Below are 15,572 nucleotides of genomic sequence, written 5' to 3'. Positions count from 1 at the left end.
CGTTCTAGGCAGGTGCTTTCACATCTTAATGTAAAAAGTGGTCTGTCTCAGTCCAACTTTTGCACCAAACTGTGTGGGTGAGGGACTATCTTCAGGTCTGTATGTCCGTACAGACTTGAGTGTGCAGCTGGTGGTACAGAGCGCCCTCTGCTGGGGTGGTGCGGTTACTTCCTAAACACAATGCAGTGAGACACCCACCAGGGCCCTGGCCTGTGCCTGCACAACCCAGCAGAGTAAATACTCAAAACTCAGTTTTCGTTAACTATAACAAAAAGCAAAAAAATACCATGAAATACTCGCCCAGAGACACTGATCTGTCTTTCTCAGAAACACAAAACGGTGCCATTACGGGTGTGTGGTTGGCTGTGTGCTCACCGTCTTCCCCTGACTGGGCCTGGGAGTGTCAAGGGAGCTGCTCAGAAGCAGGGCCTGCCTACCTGCAAAGTCCTTGACGTTGACGTCAGCACCCTCGCTGATGAGCTCCTTGATGCGCCGTGCATCCCCCCGGATGGCGGCTCGGTGCAAGCGGGTCTCTCCTCGCTCGTTTCTCTTGTTCACTTTATCTTTGGTTTTTGAGGCAGAGTTGGGCGTCCCCTTCTGACACACGGTAGACTGGGAGGGGTGCTTTGGTGTTGTGTCTACTGTAGGAACCAAGGAGAAGGCAGACAGGACATTACTGCATGTGGCACTTCTTTAGGAAATCTCGAGAACCTGGGCTTTCTCGTGAGGTTGGCCCAACACCAAACACTGCCAGGACCCCCCACCCAGTCTCAGGACCCCTGCTACCTGGGGCGTACCTGGGCTAGGGAGCTGCATGGTACCCACCCACCTTCGCCCAACACCAAACACTGCCAGGACCCACCCCACCCCAGTCTCAGGACCCCTGCTACCTGGGGCGTACCTGGGCTATTCGCAGACTCCTCGGCTGTCATCTGCATGAGGAGAGCCACTTGCTGGCGCTCAGAGAGGGGGTAACCAGCTCGGATCCCAGACAGCCCCATGCCAAACAGCAGCCCAGACTTGCGGGCAACAGGCTCCTTCTTGATCCTCTTCCGTTCAGGACCCTGCTTCTCTGTGCAGCAGGTGAGGGAGAAAGGGAGGGGAGACTTCATGCCAATTCGTCAAAATCCAGGTCCTTACCTAACGTAATGGAGCCCCTGCACTCCACCCGACAGCTTAGAGAGCAACAGGAAGGCCTGTGAGAGGGAAAGGGACAGAGCTGGGAGCCTTGACGCCACCCCACCTCTGTGAGCAGTAGCTGTGAGAGACACAGTTTCATAGGCCCTGTTGTCAGCCCATCGGGTCTAAGCGTCAGCCTCCACCAACCATCTGCTCCCTGCAGGTGCCTCTCCTGAGCTCCCAGCCTCGTGCCACACACGGAAGGCAGCAGGATGGTTTAGCTCTGCTGACCTGGCCCACACTGGAAAGGTCTCTATTATACAGTGTCTGCAATTAAACTCCTTCCCAGCCCGCCTCCAAACAAACAGTGCAGATATAAAATGGCAGACACAGTTTAAAATACATAAATAAATCAAGGCCAACTTGTCAGTACTGTACCTTTCTTCTTGCTTCTAGGAACCTCCATTTCATGCCATGGTGCTTCGAGGAGCGTACCAGCCTTGCAGTACCACAACATGGACTGAGCTGGAGGCATCTAAAGGCATCAACACAGAGCACTAACAAGATACGATGTAACAGCTCGGCTGTTCCATCTTAGCCGCCTCCTAACAAGCAAGTCCTGGGCGCCTCTGACACATAACAAAACACCCTGCCTAGCTCTATCAAAAAGACAAAGCTGCTTCTCTGAGCAGAGGTGGAGTGGGTACAAGAGACACTCCCGAATCCCTTATTCAGTAGCGCAAAGGCTTTCATTCCTTCTTGCCCAGCAGTGGCTCTCCTTTGTTGGAGACAGGGTAAGCCTCTGGGTACTCAATGCCCCATGGTTTTGGGGAAGACCCTTGAGTAGGTTTCAAGGTGGTTTCAGGATTTCCCATGTCTTAAGAGTGCAGACTGTATGGTACAGGTTTGCTAAGGGTCTGCTACAGGGAGGGAGGAACGGGTCTAAGGCTTTCCTCTGCGGTGTTTTACTGTTCCCTTTCACTCTGAAAATCCAGGAAAATCCCTCTTTGCAAGACTGAACTGACTCCAGTGAGTGGTCAGTGCCTGACCCTACAGAGATGGGCAACAGCAGCAAGATGGCCTCAGGACACACACATCTGAAGACGCCCTCACCACGCAAGGTTCTGGTCTTTGGTTTGTTCGCTTGTCTCTCTCTGTTCAGAGCCTTTGGGCCCCACAACCATTCAGTCATTCTAAGTTCTTTTTTTGTTCTTCTGTTAAGTAACTGCTACTTCTTTATAAAGTGTTTTACAACGCCTTTTTTTTTTGGGGGGGGGGGAGGGAGACAGTCCTGAGGCTTGAACTCATGGCCCGGGCATTTTCCTTGAGGGTTTTTTTTTTTTTTTTTTTTTTGGCTCACTCTTTGACTTGAGCCACAGCACCACTTTGGCTTTTTGACTGTTAACTGGAGATGAGAGTCTCACACAGACTTTCCTGCCCAGGCTGGCTCCAAACCGCAGTCCTCAGATCTCAGCCTTCTTCCTGGGTAGCTAGGATTACAGGTGTGAGTACCGGCTACAGTGCTTTCTTAGAAACTGAACTTGTGATGTGCTGGAATGCATGCTGACGTATGTGTCTTAGCCAACAGTGACATGCATCCACTTACAACTCAGGCCAACCCCTCTAAATTCTGCAAGCCACCACCAACTAGTGCTCAGAGCAATGACAGAGCGTGGTAGCCTCTGTGCCATGCCACTCTCCTTCCCTGCATCCCCACACAGGGATCTGCCAGTAGAACCAGCCACCTTCTCCTGGGGCAATGTCCACAGGGTGACAGAAAACAGACCAGGCAGCCAGGCTCTCCTCCACTTCCCTTTGGGGAAAGCAAGCTCATTCAGACTGTATCTTCTGCTCCAGGGCCTCAGATCCCCTGGGTGCCCACAGATCTGGTCTTGGACCCAGCTCTCTCAGTGCTGTGAGTAGCCACAGGACTGCTCACAACAACCTGGGTGGAAATGTTGACTTCTGCATGACTCATGCCCACTTGACCCCAATGAACAAGTTAAGAGACCTGCTCCCTTCCCACCTCTTACCTAGAGCAATGGAATGAATATGACAGTTGGGAAATGTGAAATCTGCTGAGAATATGATGAAAGCAAAAACTCAGTAAAATACATATCACTCTCAGAAGATTAGTAATTTTAGGAGTCAAGTGAGCGATCCAGCCTGTTTCCGAGCAGGAGGTGGCTACTACGGTGCTGGTTCAAGGTTATTTTCAGACCTCAAAGTACATATCTGTATGTATCGTTTAAAACGGAGTCTGTGTTGCCTTAGGCTGGACTCAAGTGACAGCCCAGCTTCAGACTCCTGAGTAACACGTTACATTTAAGATATCAAAGGAACATAATGGAAATGGACCAGGTGGGCAGCCTAAGGTAAATGTGGTTTCTAGAAGGCCATCCCTAGACCACTGAGCTGCACTTCTTTTGCTAGCTAGCTAAGAACAGCAAATCTGGCCCAGTCCTCTGGAGCAGCTGTTGCCAAATGCTCTGACCTTGTGCCGGCGTGGGACACACGGCCGGCCCCGGGGACGGCCATGGCTCCGTCCTGCGCCCACTTGCTGCCCGCCAGTGCTCAGCCAAGAGGACTTCCAGCTGTTCCCACTGATATTTGGGGAGCCCTGTTTTATCCCATCAGGAAGAGCCTGTGTCCTGGACACACAGAAAACTCCCTAAATACCGATCCTTTGCATTCACAGTAAGATGAAGCGTAGCCACAGTGTGTAGCTGCACCCGGAATGTGGCCCCACACAGACAGCCGCCGCCGCCCGTGCTCCCCGCCTGCTGTCATGCAGCCACGTGCCCGTGAGTTCGACAAGGCCTATGCTGGACGAGGTGGTAGAGGGCGGGAGCCACCCCTCGCTGCTGTGGACAACCAAGCAAGCTCCTTAGGCATTTTGCTGAATTTTGTTTTTGGAATTGAAATCGAAGCAAGGTGGAATTTATATGAATTCCAAATGGTATTTTCTAAGTTGCAAACAGTACATTGGCAGGTTCGGGAAATAAGCCAATGTCCGTGTGCCTGTAGAGTGGCAAATAAGGTGCAGGAATGCTTGAGAACTGTGGAGGGAGGGCTGCGCAGCGCAATAGGATCCAAACCCCCTCCAGACGATATTCTGCAAGCTCTGAGGATCTGGGGTGAACTCCTAAGGCGGAGCACCAGAGAGAGAGCAAAGGATGAGAAGAAACGGGTCCACGGCCTTGTCAGCACCGGGGCCCATCCCTGTGTACTTCCCAGTGGTCCTGCTACATGGAGAGTGGTCTTTACCTTGGGTTGACGTGAGCTCAGACAGTACACCCACCTCATCGTAAATAGCAGCACCCTGAGTTTCTGCAACACCTTTTCATTATTCTCTGTGCTGGGCTTCTTGAAAATGGGCAGCCATATCTCACCACTCAGCTAGCAAACACATGATTCTACAAAAGGTTTCTTCTCTGGCCCACGCCAGGCTTTTTCTTGGGAAAGGGGTTGCGAGAGTGGCTCCCTTTACCGGAATTTCAGGAATTCACTTCCTGAAAGTGGGTCCATGGGAAGAAAGGCTTTTTGGCAGCGCAGCATCCCCTGGCAGCGAGCAGCGTGAGATCCCCCAGGGATGGCCCCTGGCAGCACGTCCAGCTCAATGTTCACAGCGGCTGCCTCCTGGCCCTGGCCTGTTCACCAACAGCACATCCTGAAACTGCCCACTTCTGACACCTCCACCATGGTGCTGACAAACGCAGCAGTGGAACTCACTAGACACTGTGTGGAAAATGAACTATGCAACTCGTGGGTGGAGATGGGAAGGAAATACTGGGAGAGAGTGAGGGAAGGGGTGACATTGTTCAAAAAGAAGTGTATTCTTTTGCCTGACGTATGTAGCGGTAACCCCCTTTTAAAATTTTTTTATTTTTGACAGTCTTGGGGCTTGAACTCATGGGCCTGGGCACTGTCCTTGAACTCTTTTTACTCAAGGCTAGCACTCTATCACTTGAGCCACAGTGCTACTTGCAGCCTTTTCTGTTTGTGTGATACTGAGGAATCGACTCAGGGCTTCATGCATGCTGGCAAACACTCTACCATTGAGCTACCTTCCCAGCTAGTGGGAACCCCTTTATATAACAATTGAAAACAAAAAAAAAAAAAACAAAACTGCCAGGCACTGGTGGCTCATGCCTGAAATCCTAGCTACTCAGGAGGCTGAGATTTAAGGATCAAGGTTCAAAGCCAGCCTGGGCAGGAAACTCCGTGAGACTCTGATCTCCAATAAACCACTAGAAAACTGGAAGTAGCGCTGTGGCTCAAGTGGTAGAGTGCTGAAGAGCTCAGGGACAGTGCCCAAGCCCTCAGTTCAAGCCCCATAACCCACCAAAAAAAAAAAAAAAAAAAGCCTATGACACATTTGTAGTTGTTCCTTCCCTGCTTATAGTACATCACACTTGAGGAAATGGAGGACCTCTGCGTTCCTACTGTGAAGGGTGCTCTGCCATTCTCCTTCAGAACACACTGTGCTCTGCTCTGGTGTGCACTGACCGGATCCCTCCACACCTCTCACCACGCAAGCATCTCACCTTTTTCTATGCCTCAGTCTGTGACATTTCTGTAACTATAACTTCCAATTCATTCTTTTTTTATTTTGGGTTTAATACACTATGTAGTCTAGCCGCTGAAATGTCCATTTTAGTGATAATTCATGTTCATTTCCAGGCTTTTCATATGACACTCTGATGAAACCTGAGGGACGTACTCAGGCCCGGCACTGGTGAGTGTGTGTGTGTGCACGTACACACACTCACCGCAGCCTCTCCCCTGTGCCCTTGTTTCACCCCCTCTCATGGCGCATCCCACCGGTCTGCATCTGTGCCAGCTGGCCAGGCAGGGCCTCCCAGGGCAGCAGCCACCTGAGCTCTGGCACCGAGGGACACTTGTCTCGCAGAGGGTCTGCTCTGGTTCTAGTGAGGGCACACACGGCTTTCCAGGGGTGTAAGGAAGCACAAGCACGAACACTAGCCCTCTAGAGGTAGCAGCAGATTGGGTAGAAGCCTCTCATTCCTCCTCAACAGCTCCCAACTGAGGACAGTTTTCCCTGATAGCCCAGTGTGTACAAAAGACGTGGCTCTCTCATAGGGACAGGGCTTCCATGGCCTCCAAAGCCCGAAACCTCAACCCTGGGGCCTGGCTCTAGGTTTGAGACATTGCTTGGCCCTGGCACTGCTGAGCTACGTGCACCAAGGTGCGCTTCAAAGCATGGTGTTACATTTAACATTTTTAACTGTGGGCCTTTCTAACAAGATAATTATTTAGGATACAGAGTTCACCACATTGCCAAAACAGGAAGACCTGTAACTTCTGTGCCATCATGTTCCCTCGCAATGACAGAGAGGAGCTACTGCCTCTGGGGGGGGGGAACTCAGAACAGCCTTTGCTCTTTGAGAAACCAGGAGTAATCAGGATCTCAGGAATGAGCACCCAACACTGAATCACTGTGTGAACACTTACATGTTGGCATGCTGAGCAAACCCTCGGATTCCAGAGACAACAGACTTGTTCAAAGGTAAAACAAGAAAAAGTTTGTTTTCCTCCTTGTTCCAAAGAAGTATGTCACGTTACAGTGAAACTCTGATTCCAGACCTTCTCTGACATGGCAGCTCTGAAGCTGTGTCACGTGTAGCCTTCTAAAGGCAGTCAGGAAGCTAAAATAGGGACATCTGTGAGGTTGCAGGAAGTTTCTGGAGGCAAATGACATATTAGGTAATAGGCTAATGTTTATATTCATTAGAGACTTTGAAATTTCTGGGAAAATACACAAAATATAAAAAAGGGAGGAACTGGAGGTGTTGCTCAAGAGGCAGAGAGCTAGCCTTGCCCCTCCCCCGAAAAGCCATGTGACAGCGATGCCCTAGTGCCAACACCAACAATCAGAATAATATCGTTTGAAGCAAATCTAACACATCATACAATCTCATTGTGAGTAGTTTCAGCAATAAAGCTCTTCAAACAGAGCAGACCAAGTAAGAACTGGGTAGCCCCCACCCTCCTGCAGATGAAGAGGACAGAAAACGATCCAATCTGGGAAAAGGCTCTAAAGAGGGTGTTCTCTGGGGGGAAGAGTGGTCGTCTTTGGAGGCAGCAGTCACTGGCTCTGTGCTGCTGCCCATTTTGCTATTCAGACAGCCTGGCCAGCGTGTAACAGGGCGATGGACCCTCCCTCCTGCTTCCCTTTCACCCCCAGGCGGAACAGCAGCCTGGTTCTGGACATGCTGTTGTCCAGAATTTCTGGACCATAAGGAAAATGTGCTGTGCCGCCCTCCTATTTACCTGGACAACCACTGTGTCTAGATGCTATCCAGGTACCACACTGATGTACAACCTCAGAATGCTGGCTTTTGATCAGACTCTGACTCACAACAGACAGAACTGTATTGTTCTTGGCAGGCTGCCCCTAGCCCTGACTAAGCACTGAGGAGGAGGCCGCACCTCCCATGGGCTGGGCTGTCCATAGCAGGGTTCAGGAAACAAGAAACTATTCCTGTGGCCATTTGGTAGCTGAGAGGAAGCTAGGCAGACTCTTGCCACTTGGGGGCACAGCTATGGAAACTTTGCTACTAGAACCCCTGAAGCTGGCTCCCTGATAATCCCACCTTCCTGGGCTCCACTGCTTCCCTCTTCCAGCAGTGAGCACCAGGCGGCATGTTCTCAGCAGAGGGCGCTGGGGGATGCTGGCAGGGAGTGGGATGCCTGGGATGCTTCGCTGGATCTAGCATCTGCAATAACAACTTCCCAGACAGAGCCAGCATCTGCTTTGGGTGGCTAAACCACCCTCCCAAAGAGGTCCGACACTCCCCACTGCCCTGGCCAAAACCATCATTCATCAAGGTTAAAAATCATGCTGGAAGGGGTGACATTCATCAGGATGCACTGTACCTATGAACTGAACTCTGACAAATAGGTAACGTTTTAAACCACTTTCCCAGCCTCCAGAACCATGAGCCAAAATAAACCCCTTTTTAAAATTTATGTGCCACACAAATCTTGCTTGCAGCGGTAGCAGAGCACCGGTACTTTGCTCATTCACTCTTTCAGCAAGATTTCCAGAGACGGCAGGGCCACCTCAGGTCTCTTTCCAAACCCCAGAGTCACTATCCAAAAAGTGAATAACCCACTGGGAAGGCCATACACTGCTATCACCAAAAGAAGGATATCGGGTCTGGTCTGACTCTTATCTGGAGGCACAAACATGCCCCAGGGCCTTCAGGGGGCAGCCCCAGCCTCTCCCTTCTCCCAGAGCCAAAGCCTGCAGCCTTCCCTCAGTGTCTGCTGTCCAAAAGCACGCATGTCCACCACACTCCCACACTTCCTCGCAGGCAGCCGTGCTGAAGGTGGAAATTCCCACTCCTGCCCACCGCCTCATGACAGGAGCCATGGGAACAAGCCCACACCACCTTCTCACCCCACCCAAAGAGCAGGCCACTTTGCTGGCCTCTGACCACAATCTCTGAGCAGTGTCTGTAGGCATATTCAGGGCAGTACCATTTGGAGGAGAGGTGGGTGAAGGACCTTTGACTACTACAAAAACACAAAGGCTGCGGTTTCCTGGACTCTGCCAATAAAAGCTGTGACACGGGACTCATTTCTAGGGGCTCTCCTCCGTGTCACCGAGACTGATCAATGATCCTCAGGTGCGCCGCTCGTCTCGGGGTCTTCCCCAGCCCCGCATGCAGCTTCCTGTCCAGGAGAACAGCCTCTGCTTTGTGCATGGCTTCCTTCCTGAGGTCTTAGATGTCAGCGGTGGAGCCCACTGCCCCAGGCCTTATGGATGTTTTGGGTGTTGTGCGGCCCCCACCCCAAGCCTACAAAGATCTCAGATGATAGCAGGGCGGAAGGCCTTTGAGTAAGAGGATCATCCAATGGAGAAAGTAGGCACAGGCTAGCAGCAGGGCCATGGCCCTCTGTAAGATAGAACCAACCTGGGAGTGTACACAGTGAGGTATGCTGAGCCCCATACCAGCTTCTCAGTACACAATGAGGTGTGAGCCCCATACCTGCTTCTCAGTACACAATGAGGCGTGAGCCCCATACCAGCTTCTCAGTACCCTAAGACCACTACTCCCACACCCACTCAGGCCAACTACCGTCTGCCTCTCCCCGGCAGGACTTCCTTTGGGTCTATGACAACCAGTGGAGCAGCCGTGGGGGAAAGCACGTCTTTGCTCTGTGTGCGCTTCCTGGGGAGTGCACAGCACAGCGCCCCCAACACAGCGAAGAGGAGATGGAACCTGGTGGCTGGTTTCCTGTCCTCGCTGTGGCGCACCCGCGGCTGCTTGGGAGTTACACAGACTCCTCGTGGGTGCAGTGTGGCTGGGCTGGGCAGGGCTGGGAGGACTGGCTGAGGCCTGGTACCTGTGTCCGAGTCCTTCTGCTCTCCATTGGCCCCCGCCGTGAAGGGCAGCTTCCGCTTGGTGGCCCGCTCTCTCACCTCCTTCCCCCCATCACTGCGGTCCAGCTTTGGGGTCTTGGCTAGAGAAACTTTGTCTTTATCCTAGAAAACAAAGGGCCACATTCAGATTTTACTCCTAGATGAAGCAATCACGTCAGTTATGATTTTATTTCATGTGCCAGAAATGGGGCAGTTTCTCTTGCCACATGTGTGGGGTCAGGCGGGCTCCAGTGGTGCCAAGGGCCAGAACCTCCAGTCTGACCGTGATAGGGCCTTGGGCAGGGCCGTGGGGGTACACCACTGAAGGGCTCCCCGCCAACAGCTGCTGAGGGCCACATGCTACCCCACATTTGAGGTCACTGTAGCCACCACGGTCCTCCTCCCCCACCTACCTCCTATCCTCATCCGGGACCTGGAACACAAGGGGTCATGGGTAGGGGAATAAGAGCAACAAGGAAGAGAACTGACCATAGCCCCCACTCAAGAGCTTCTCCTGCAAGCCAAGATCCCAAGAACTCGAATTCCAGCCCCTTTCACTGGCACCTGTCTGCCTTTGTGGCAGTACTGTAGGGTGGGTACAGTGGCCACCCCTAGAGGTGGGAGTGGGCACACTCGGCATATATGCTCAGGACGCAGTGCGTCCTGTGCCTCCTGAGGTTCCCTAAAGTGTGCCAAGCAAGGGCCAGGCCTGGTGGCCACAACACACATGGAAGGAAGGAAGGAAGAGCAGGAAGACCAGCTAGCTTGTGAACTCAGGTGGAGGGACCAGCTGCAACAGAAGCAGCGTCTCATACAAGGGGCACCTGCCTTGTGGAGCGAAGGTGAGCTCTGTGGCTGCTGCAGCCACTTTCCGAAGCGGCTGGAGGAGCTGCACAGTAGAGGCTTGTGGAGTCTGACAGCACCTTAGACTGGGCAGCAGGGGCAAGCTGACTTCGTTGGCTTCACAGCCGACACCTAAGTGGGCTGCCCTCGCCAGTGGCCACACACACAGCCCCGGGGAAGACAACAGAGGGGCACACAGCACACGGGTGCGGCAGCTGCCTCAGGTAGGAAGGCACAGACACCAGAAAGCCCAGGGCCCCCCAAGGAGCTTTCTGAAAGTTTCCCAAGGCAAGCCACTGGCAAACATGGAGCAGGGAGTTAAGAGAGTGGCCCTCAAAGCAGCAGGCAGACACCTGTCTGCCCCTGGTAGAAGCGCAACCACCGCCCCAGGAGCCCATGTGACCTAGGCACTTCCTCCAACTTGAACTGATCAACTCTGGTAGCTGAGAAGCGAGTAGGGAGGGTCAGAGCAGGGCGATGTGGCAGCCCGAGGAAGGAAGGGCCTCAGCTGTGCAGCACTCACCCCTGCCCTCCGAAGAGGCAGATGCAGGCACACCTGCCACAGCACCCAGTCCACTGGGGAGAAAGAGACATGCCTGCACCGTGCCTTCGCAGCGCCACACAGGCACGGAGCACACAGTCTCCAATTTGCAATTAAACACTTTTTGTAATATAGGGAGAGAAGAAGACATAATACGCATATAAATTCTTGTGGATAACAGATAAAGAAGACATATTTTCAACTCTTTTGGTGATCCTAGCTCCAGAACTTGAGAAAGGCATTCACTGGAAATAAAATTATGAACCAACATTCCTCATGAACACAGACAAGAACTCTCCAGATAACACCCACAAACCCCATCTATCTGGATATATGAAAAGATAACGCAAATGATCCAACCGCTGGTAGCTTACACCTGCAATTCTGGCTACTTGGGAGGCAAAGAATGGAATAATCATAGTTTGACCCTAGCTTGCACAGAAAAACTCACAAGACTTTCTCAACCCAAAGCTGGGTACAGTGGAACATGCGCATCATTCTTGATGACAGGACTGGGAAGACGGTGGTTCTAAACCAGCCCATGAAAAGTTCATGAGAGTTCATTTCAATGGAAGGGGCTGGATGGATAGCACGTGCCCATCATGCTAGCAACAGGAAGCCTGACACAGGCTGACTGAGGCCAGGCATGTGTCTGCGGAGGAAGCAGGACTCAAAAGCTACCAGCAAGCCGGGCGCTGGTGGCTCACGCCTGTCATCCCAGCTACTCAGGAGGCTGAGATCTGAGGACCATGGTTCAAAGCCAGCCTGGGCAGGAAAGTCTGTGAGACTGTTCCTCCAATAAACCACTGGAAGACTGGAAGTGGTGCTGTGGCTCAAGTGGTAGAGCGCTTGCCTTGAGCTGAAGAGCTGAGGGACAGCGCCCAGGCCCAGAGTTCAGGCCCACCACCACCACCACCACCACCACCAACAAAAAAAGCCAACAACACAACCTCAAGCCCACAAATGGTAACAATAACAAATGAGTAGATAAACATATAATTTACACACTGAAAAACTAAATGAAAAGAAAATAATGCACACATTAGCAGTTATTAAAAAAAAAAAAAAAGCCTGTGACATGGGAGCAAAATCTGGAAGAAAGCGAGGGAAGGGTAACATTGTCCAAAAACAAATTACTCTAGGGGGGTTGGGAAGGTGACTCAGTGGTAGAACACTTGCCTTGCATGCATGAGGCCCTGGGTTCGATTCCTCAGCACCACATAAGCAAAAAGAAAAAAAGCCGGAAGTGTTGCTGTGGCTCAAGTGGTAGAGCGCTAGCCTTGAACTGAAGAGCTGAGGGACAGCGCCCAGGCCCGGAGTTCAACCCCGAGATTGAAGAAAGCCAGTGACGGAAGTCAGCGCTCGCGGGGACGGTCCCCAGCGTGCTCAGAGCTACTCCTACGGTGCAGGGCGGCGTCGGTGGAGGGAGGACAGCTAGAGAGTGTCAGAGAGGTCACTTCTGTGGGCAGCACTGGACACCCTTTGGCTCTCTAGGCCAGAATCCTCTGGAAACAGTGAAGTTGTCTGCTGGTTCCTACTGAGCCTGTTTCCAGTTTGGATATTCGATACACATTTTTTGGAAAACCTGAGAAAGTGTCCTCTCTCTCCCTAACGTACTAGTCTGAGGCAAGCGGTGCTACAGACCCACGTGCCCTGTTCCATGCCATCCACAAATAGTTCACTGAGATCACTGAAAATCACTAAAACACGTTGCTTTTGATAACATGTTGCTGTATCTGAGCACCTGGTGTAACCAGTCTGGGGCCCTGCCCAGGGCAGGGGCTTCGCCATGTCTCCGAGCTTTGCCACCAACATATCCCCTGCTCTGCCCAAAGAACAGGGACAAAAGTGATACATCAGGCACTTCCTTGTCCTTGACTCCATCCCAGGTCACCAGGAACGCTAGGAAAGCACCAATAATGCTGAGTGCCACTGCACAGAAACTTTAGCATTACGTCTGATAGCCTTCAGGAATAGTATATAACAACAACAACGTAACTAAAACACACCTACCCTGGTGGCAGAGAGCAGGAGACACCAAGTCTAATCCCCACACCTCTCACGGCCAATACAAGACGTCAATTTCTTTTTTTTTTTTTTTGGTCGGCCATGGGGCTTGAACTCTGGGCCTGGGCGCTGTCCCTCAGCTCTTCAGCTCAAGGCGAGTGCTCTACCACTTGAGCTACAGCGCCACTTCCGGTTTTCTGGTGGTTTATTGGAGATAGGAGTCTCACGGTCTTTCCTGCCCGGGCTGGCTTTGAACTGCGATCCTCAGATCTCAGCCTCCTGAGTAGCTAGGATTACAGGCGTGAGCCACCAGCGCCCAGCCTAAGATGTCAATTTCTATGTGTGGTCTTAGCATGCACTGAGCTCAACCCGAGATGGCGACCACGGCAGCTTGAATACCTTGATGCTCGAGCAGCTGGGACAGTGGCACTGCACCTTGGTCACTGCTGCCGATTTACTGCAACTTGGCCTTCCCTACAGGGTCCCCTGTCTAGATGGCCTTACCCCAAGCCAAGCCCATCATACTCCAAGCCTTTCAGATGCTGCCTCCTGCACAACTTCTGAGAGCTATGCTGGGACCATTAGTTATTTCTCTACCATCTGTTTAACTCTGTAGTTAGACTGGTTACCAAAACAAGAGCAACATAGATAATGTCTGTGTGAGGCTGAGGCTTCCTGTCCCTGTGTATTTACTGCATTCAACCTTTGACCTCCCTGCCATCATCCTAACATTGAGTCTGTGAGACCCAACTGCAAATCTGGTCTCACTCTCTTATAGACATCTTGGGGTTTTTGGGACTTCTATTTGTATCTATCATTTGGACACACGGAGCTTTTTGTTGTTGTTGTTGCTTGTGGGGCCTGAACTCTGGGCCTGGGCGCTGTCCCTCAGCTCTTCAGCTCAAGGCTAGCGCTCTATTACTTGAGCCACAAATGCCACTTCTGGTTCTTCTGCTTATGTGGTACCGAGGAATCGAACCCAGGGCCTCATGCATGCAAGGCAAGCACTCTACCACTGAGCCACCTTCCCAGTCCACGAGGAGCTTTTGATCTTAATTAGGTAAGCAGACAGTCCCTAGAGCCAACTCCACCCTCTAGAGTTAAAAATATACCACACCTATGTCTCCAACAATCTCGGGAGAATTCTGTTGGCTTTTGGAGAAACACCTGTTAGACAAGCAAGCTATCGTGTGAGCCACACACCCAGACCTTTTTGTTTTTATTTTTCAAATGGAGTCTTTGTGCTTATGCCCAGGACGACTTGGACTGCAATCCTCCTATCCAGGCTTTCTGTGTAGATGAGGTGACAGGCATGCAACCTCCTACCCAGGTTTTTAGTGGCCGAGATGAGTCAGAGAACTTTTTGCCTAATTAAGTCTTGAATCTCAATCCTTCAGATTTCCACCCCTTGAGTAGCAGGGATTACAGGCACAAACCATGATAGCTGGCTCTCTGGGAAATTCCTCAACAGGGGACCATGCTAAGCCGAGAGGCAGTGAGAGGAGCTGCAAGAGAACAGCCAGCAACCTGGCCTCCATAAATGAGGCGGCTGAGTGTGGGGACCGCGCGCCCTCAGAGCAGAGCTGCCCCACGGACACAGGCAGAGGCAGATGCCAGACACCTTGGCATCTGAGTCAGAGGTCACTGCCAAGGCTCAAAGACCTTACAATGAGGCAGACAACCCTCTGGCCTGAGTGACTACAGGGGGTGAGCTGTGTGTGCTCTTTCGAGGGTCAGCTTCAGTGTGGAGGTGGAGCGACGACAACAGAGCCATTTCCCTTGTCTGATGCCTACAACTGTGTGATTTTGTAGTGTGGAAAACTACGGTTCAATCAGGAGTGGCCTGAGTGCTTTAGGCTTTCAGCTAAGAGCAGGGCTTACTAACATACCAAGGTTTCTCTCAGCATCCTGTTGGCCCAGGCTGCGATTTGCAGGCCACACATGTGCCTCTCTACCAGCTCCATCTCATGAACTCACACATGCCAGGCAGGACTGGCCATAGACCCCAATCAGTAACAAACTCAGCACCACGGTGATGTTCATCTATCACAAGCCTTAGCCGCAGACTCGGCTGTGCGGTGGCACCATGTCACAGCACAAGACATTCCAGGAGGAGCAGGTAGGTGACATACTGCCCAGACAGGGTCTGGGGGGAGGGGGACAGGGACCGCAAATCTAGTTTTTGTCTAAGGAGCACATAAACTTACCATGACCACGAATCATTTCACTATCAACCAAAACTGACTCTCTCCTTGTTACATTTCACATGTGGAATATCGGCTAGCCCCCCTCCCCCCCAAACCAGGTACAGCAGAGCACAAGCATTAGCAATAGTCCAAGTGCCAGGATGGGGATAGAAAGCAGAACAGGAGCAGCATCTCAAAATGCTTGCTAGCTAGTAACTGCATCAAGGTGATGCTACCTGCCCAGCAGTGAGCTCGAGGACCTGACGGTTACAGCATGGCTATGAGAAGGGCAGAGATCGTGAGGATGAAGTGACTGCTCCCCATCATGTGGTTGGTTTCTTCCCCACTGCACATCACAGCTCACCAGCTCAGAGTTGCTTCCGCACTACCCATCCCCACAGAGAACATGAAGCTGGGTCTTAGGGCAGCTCGTGGACTTGGTAAAGAGCAGCTATAACAATAACTCACAGCAGAGTGTGAAGCT

General features: G+C 51.9%; 1 protein-coding gene across 5 annotated transcripts in view; it reads right to left on the bottom strand.

The window, feature by feature from the left end:
- The window catches only part of Ankrd11 (ankyrin repeat domain containing 11), a 149,069-nt gene that overhangs the window by 18,405 nt on the left and 115,092 nt on the right, over window positions 1–15,572 (bottom strand). For 3 of the 5 annotated variants that reach the window (XM_069987844.1, XM_069987845.1, XM_069987846.1), the window contains 3 exons: window positions 9,496–9,634; window positions 902–1,072; window positions 438–641 (listed from right to left, as the gene is read on the bottom strand). In XM_069987844.1, the coding sequence (XP_069843945.1) occupies window positions 438–641; window positions 902–1,072; window positions 9,496–9,634 (514 nt within the window). Of the gene's footprint in view, window positions 1–437; window positions 642–901; window positions 1,073–1,557; window positions 1,655–9,495; window positions 9,635–15,572 lie in introns of those variants that run through there. The other 2 variants (XM_069987847.1, XM_069987848.1) reach the window with 2 other exon arrangements.

The sequence above is a fragment of the Dipodomys merriami genome, unplaced genomic scaffold, assembly GCF_024711535.1.
Source record: "Dipodomys merriami isolate MVZ:Mamm:240054 unplaced genomic scaffold, mDipMer1.0.p SCAF_348, whole genome shotgun sequence".
NCBI lineage: Eukaryota > Metazoa > Chordata > Mammalia > Rodentia > Heteromyidae > Dipodomys > Dipodomys merriami.
Note: the sequence above shows the minus strand (reverse complement) of the source record. Positions and strands in the feature narration are given on the sequence as shown.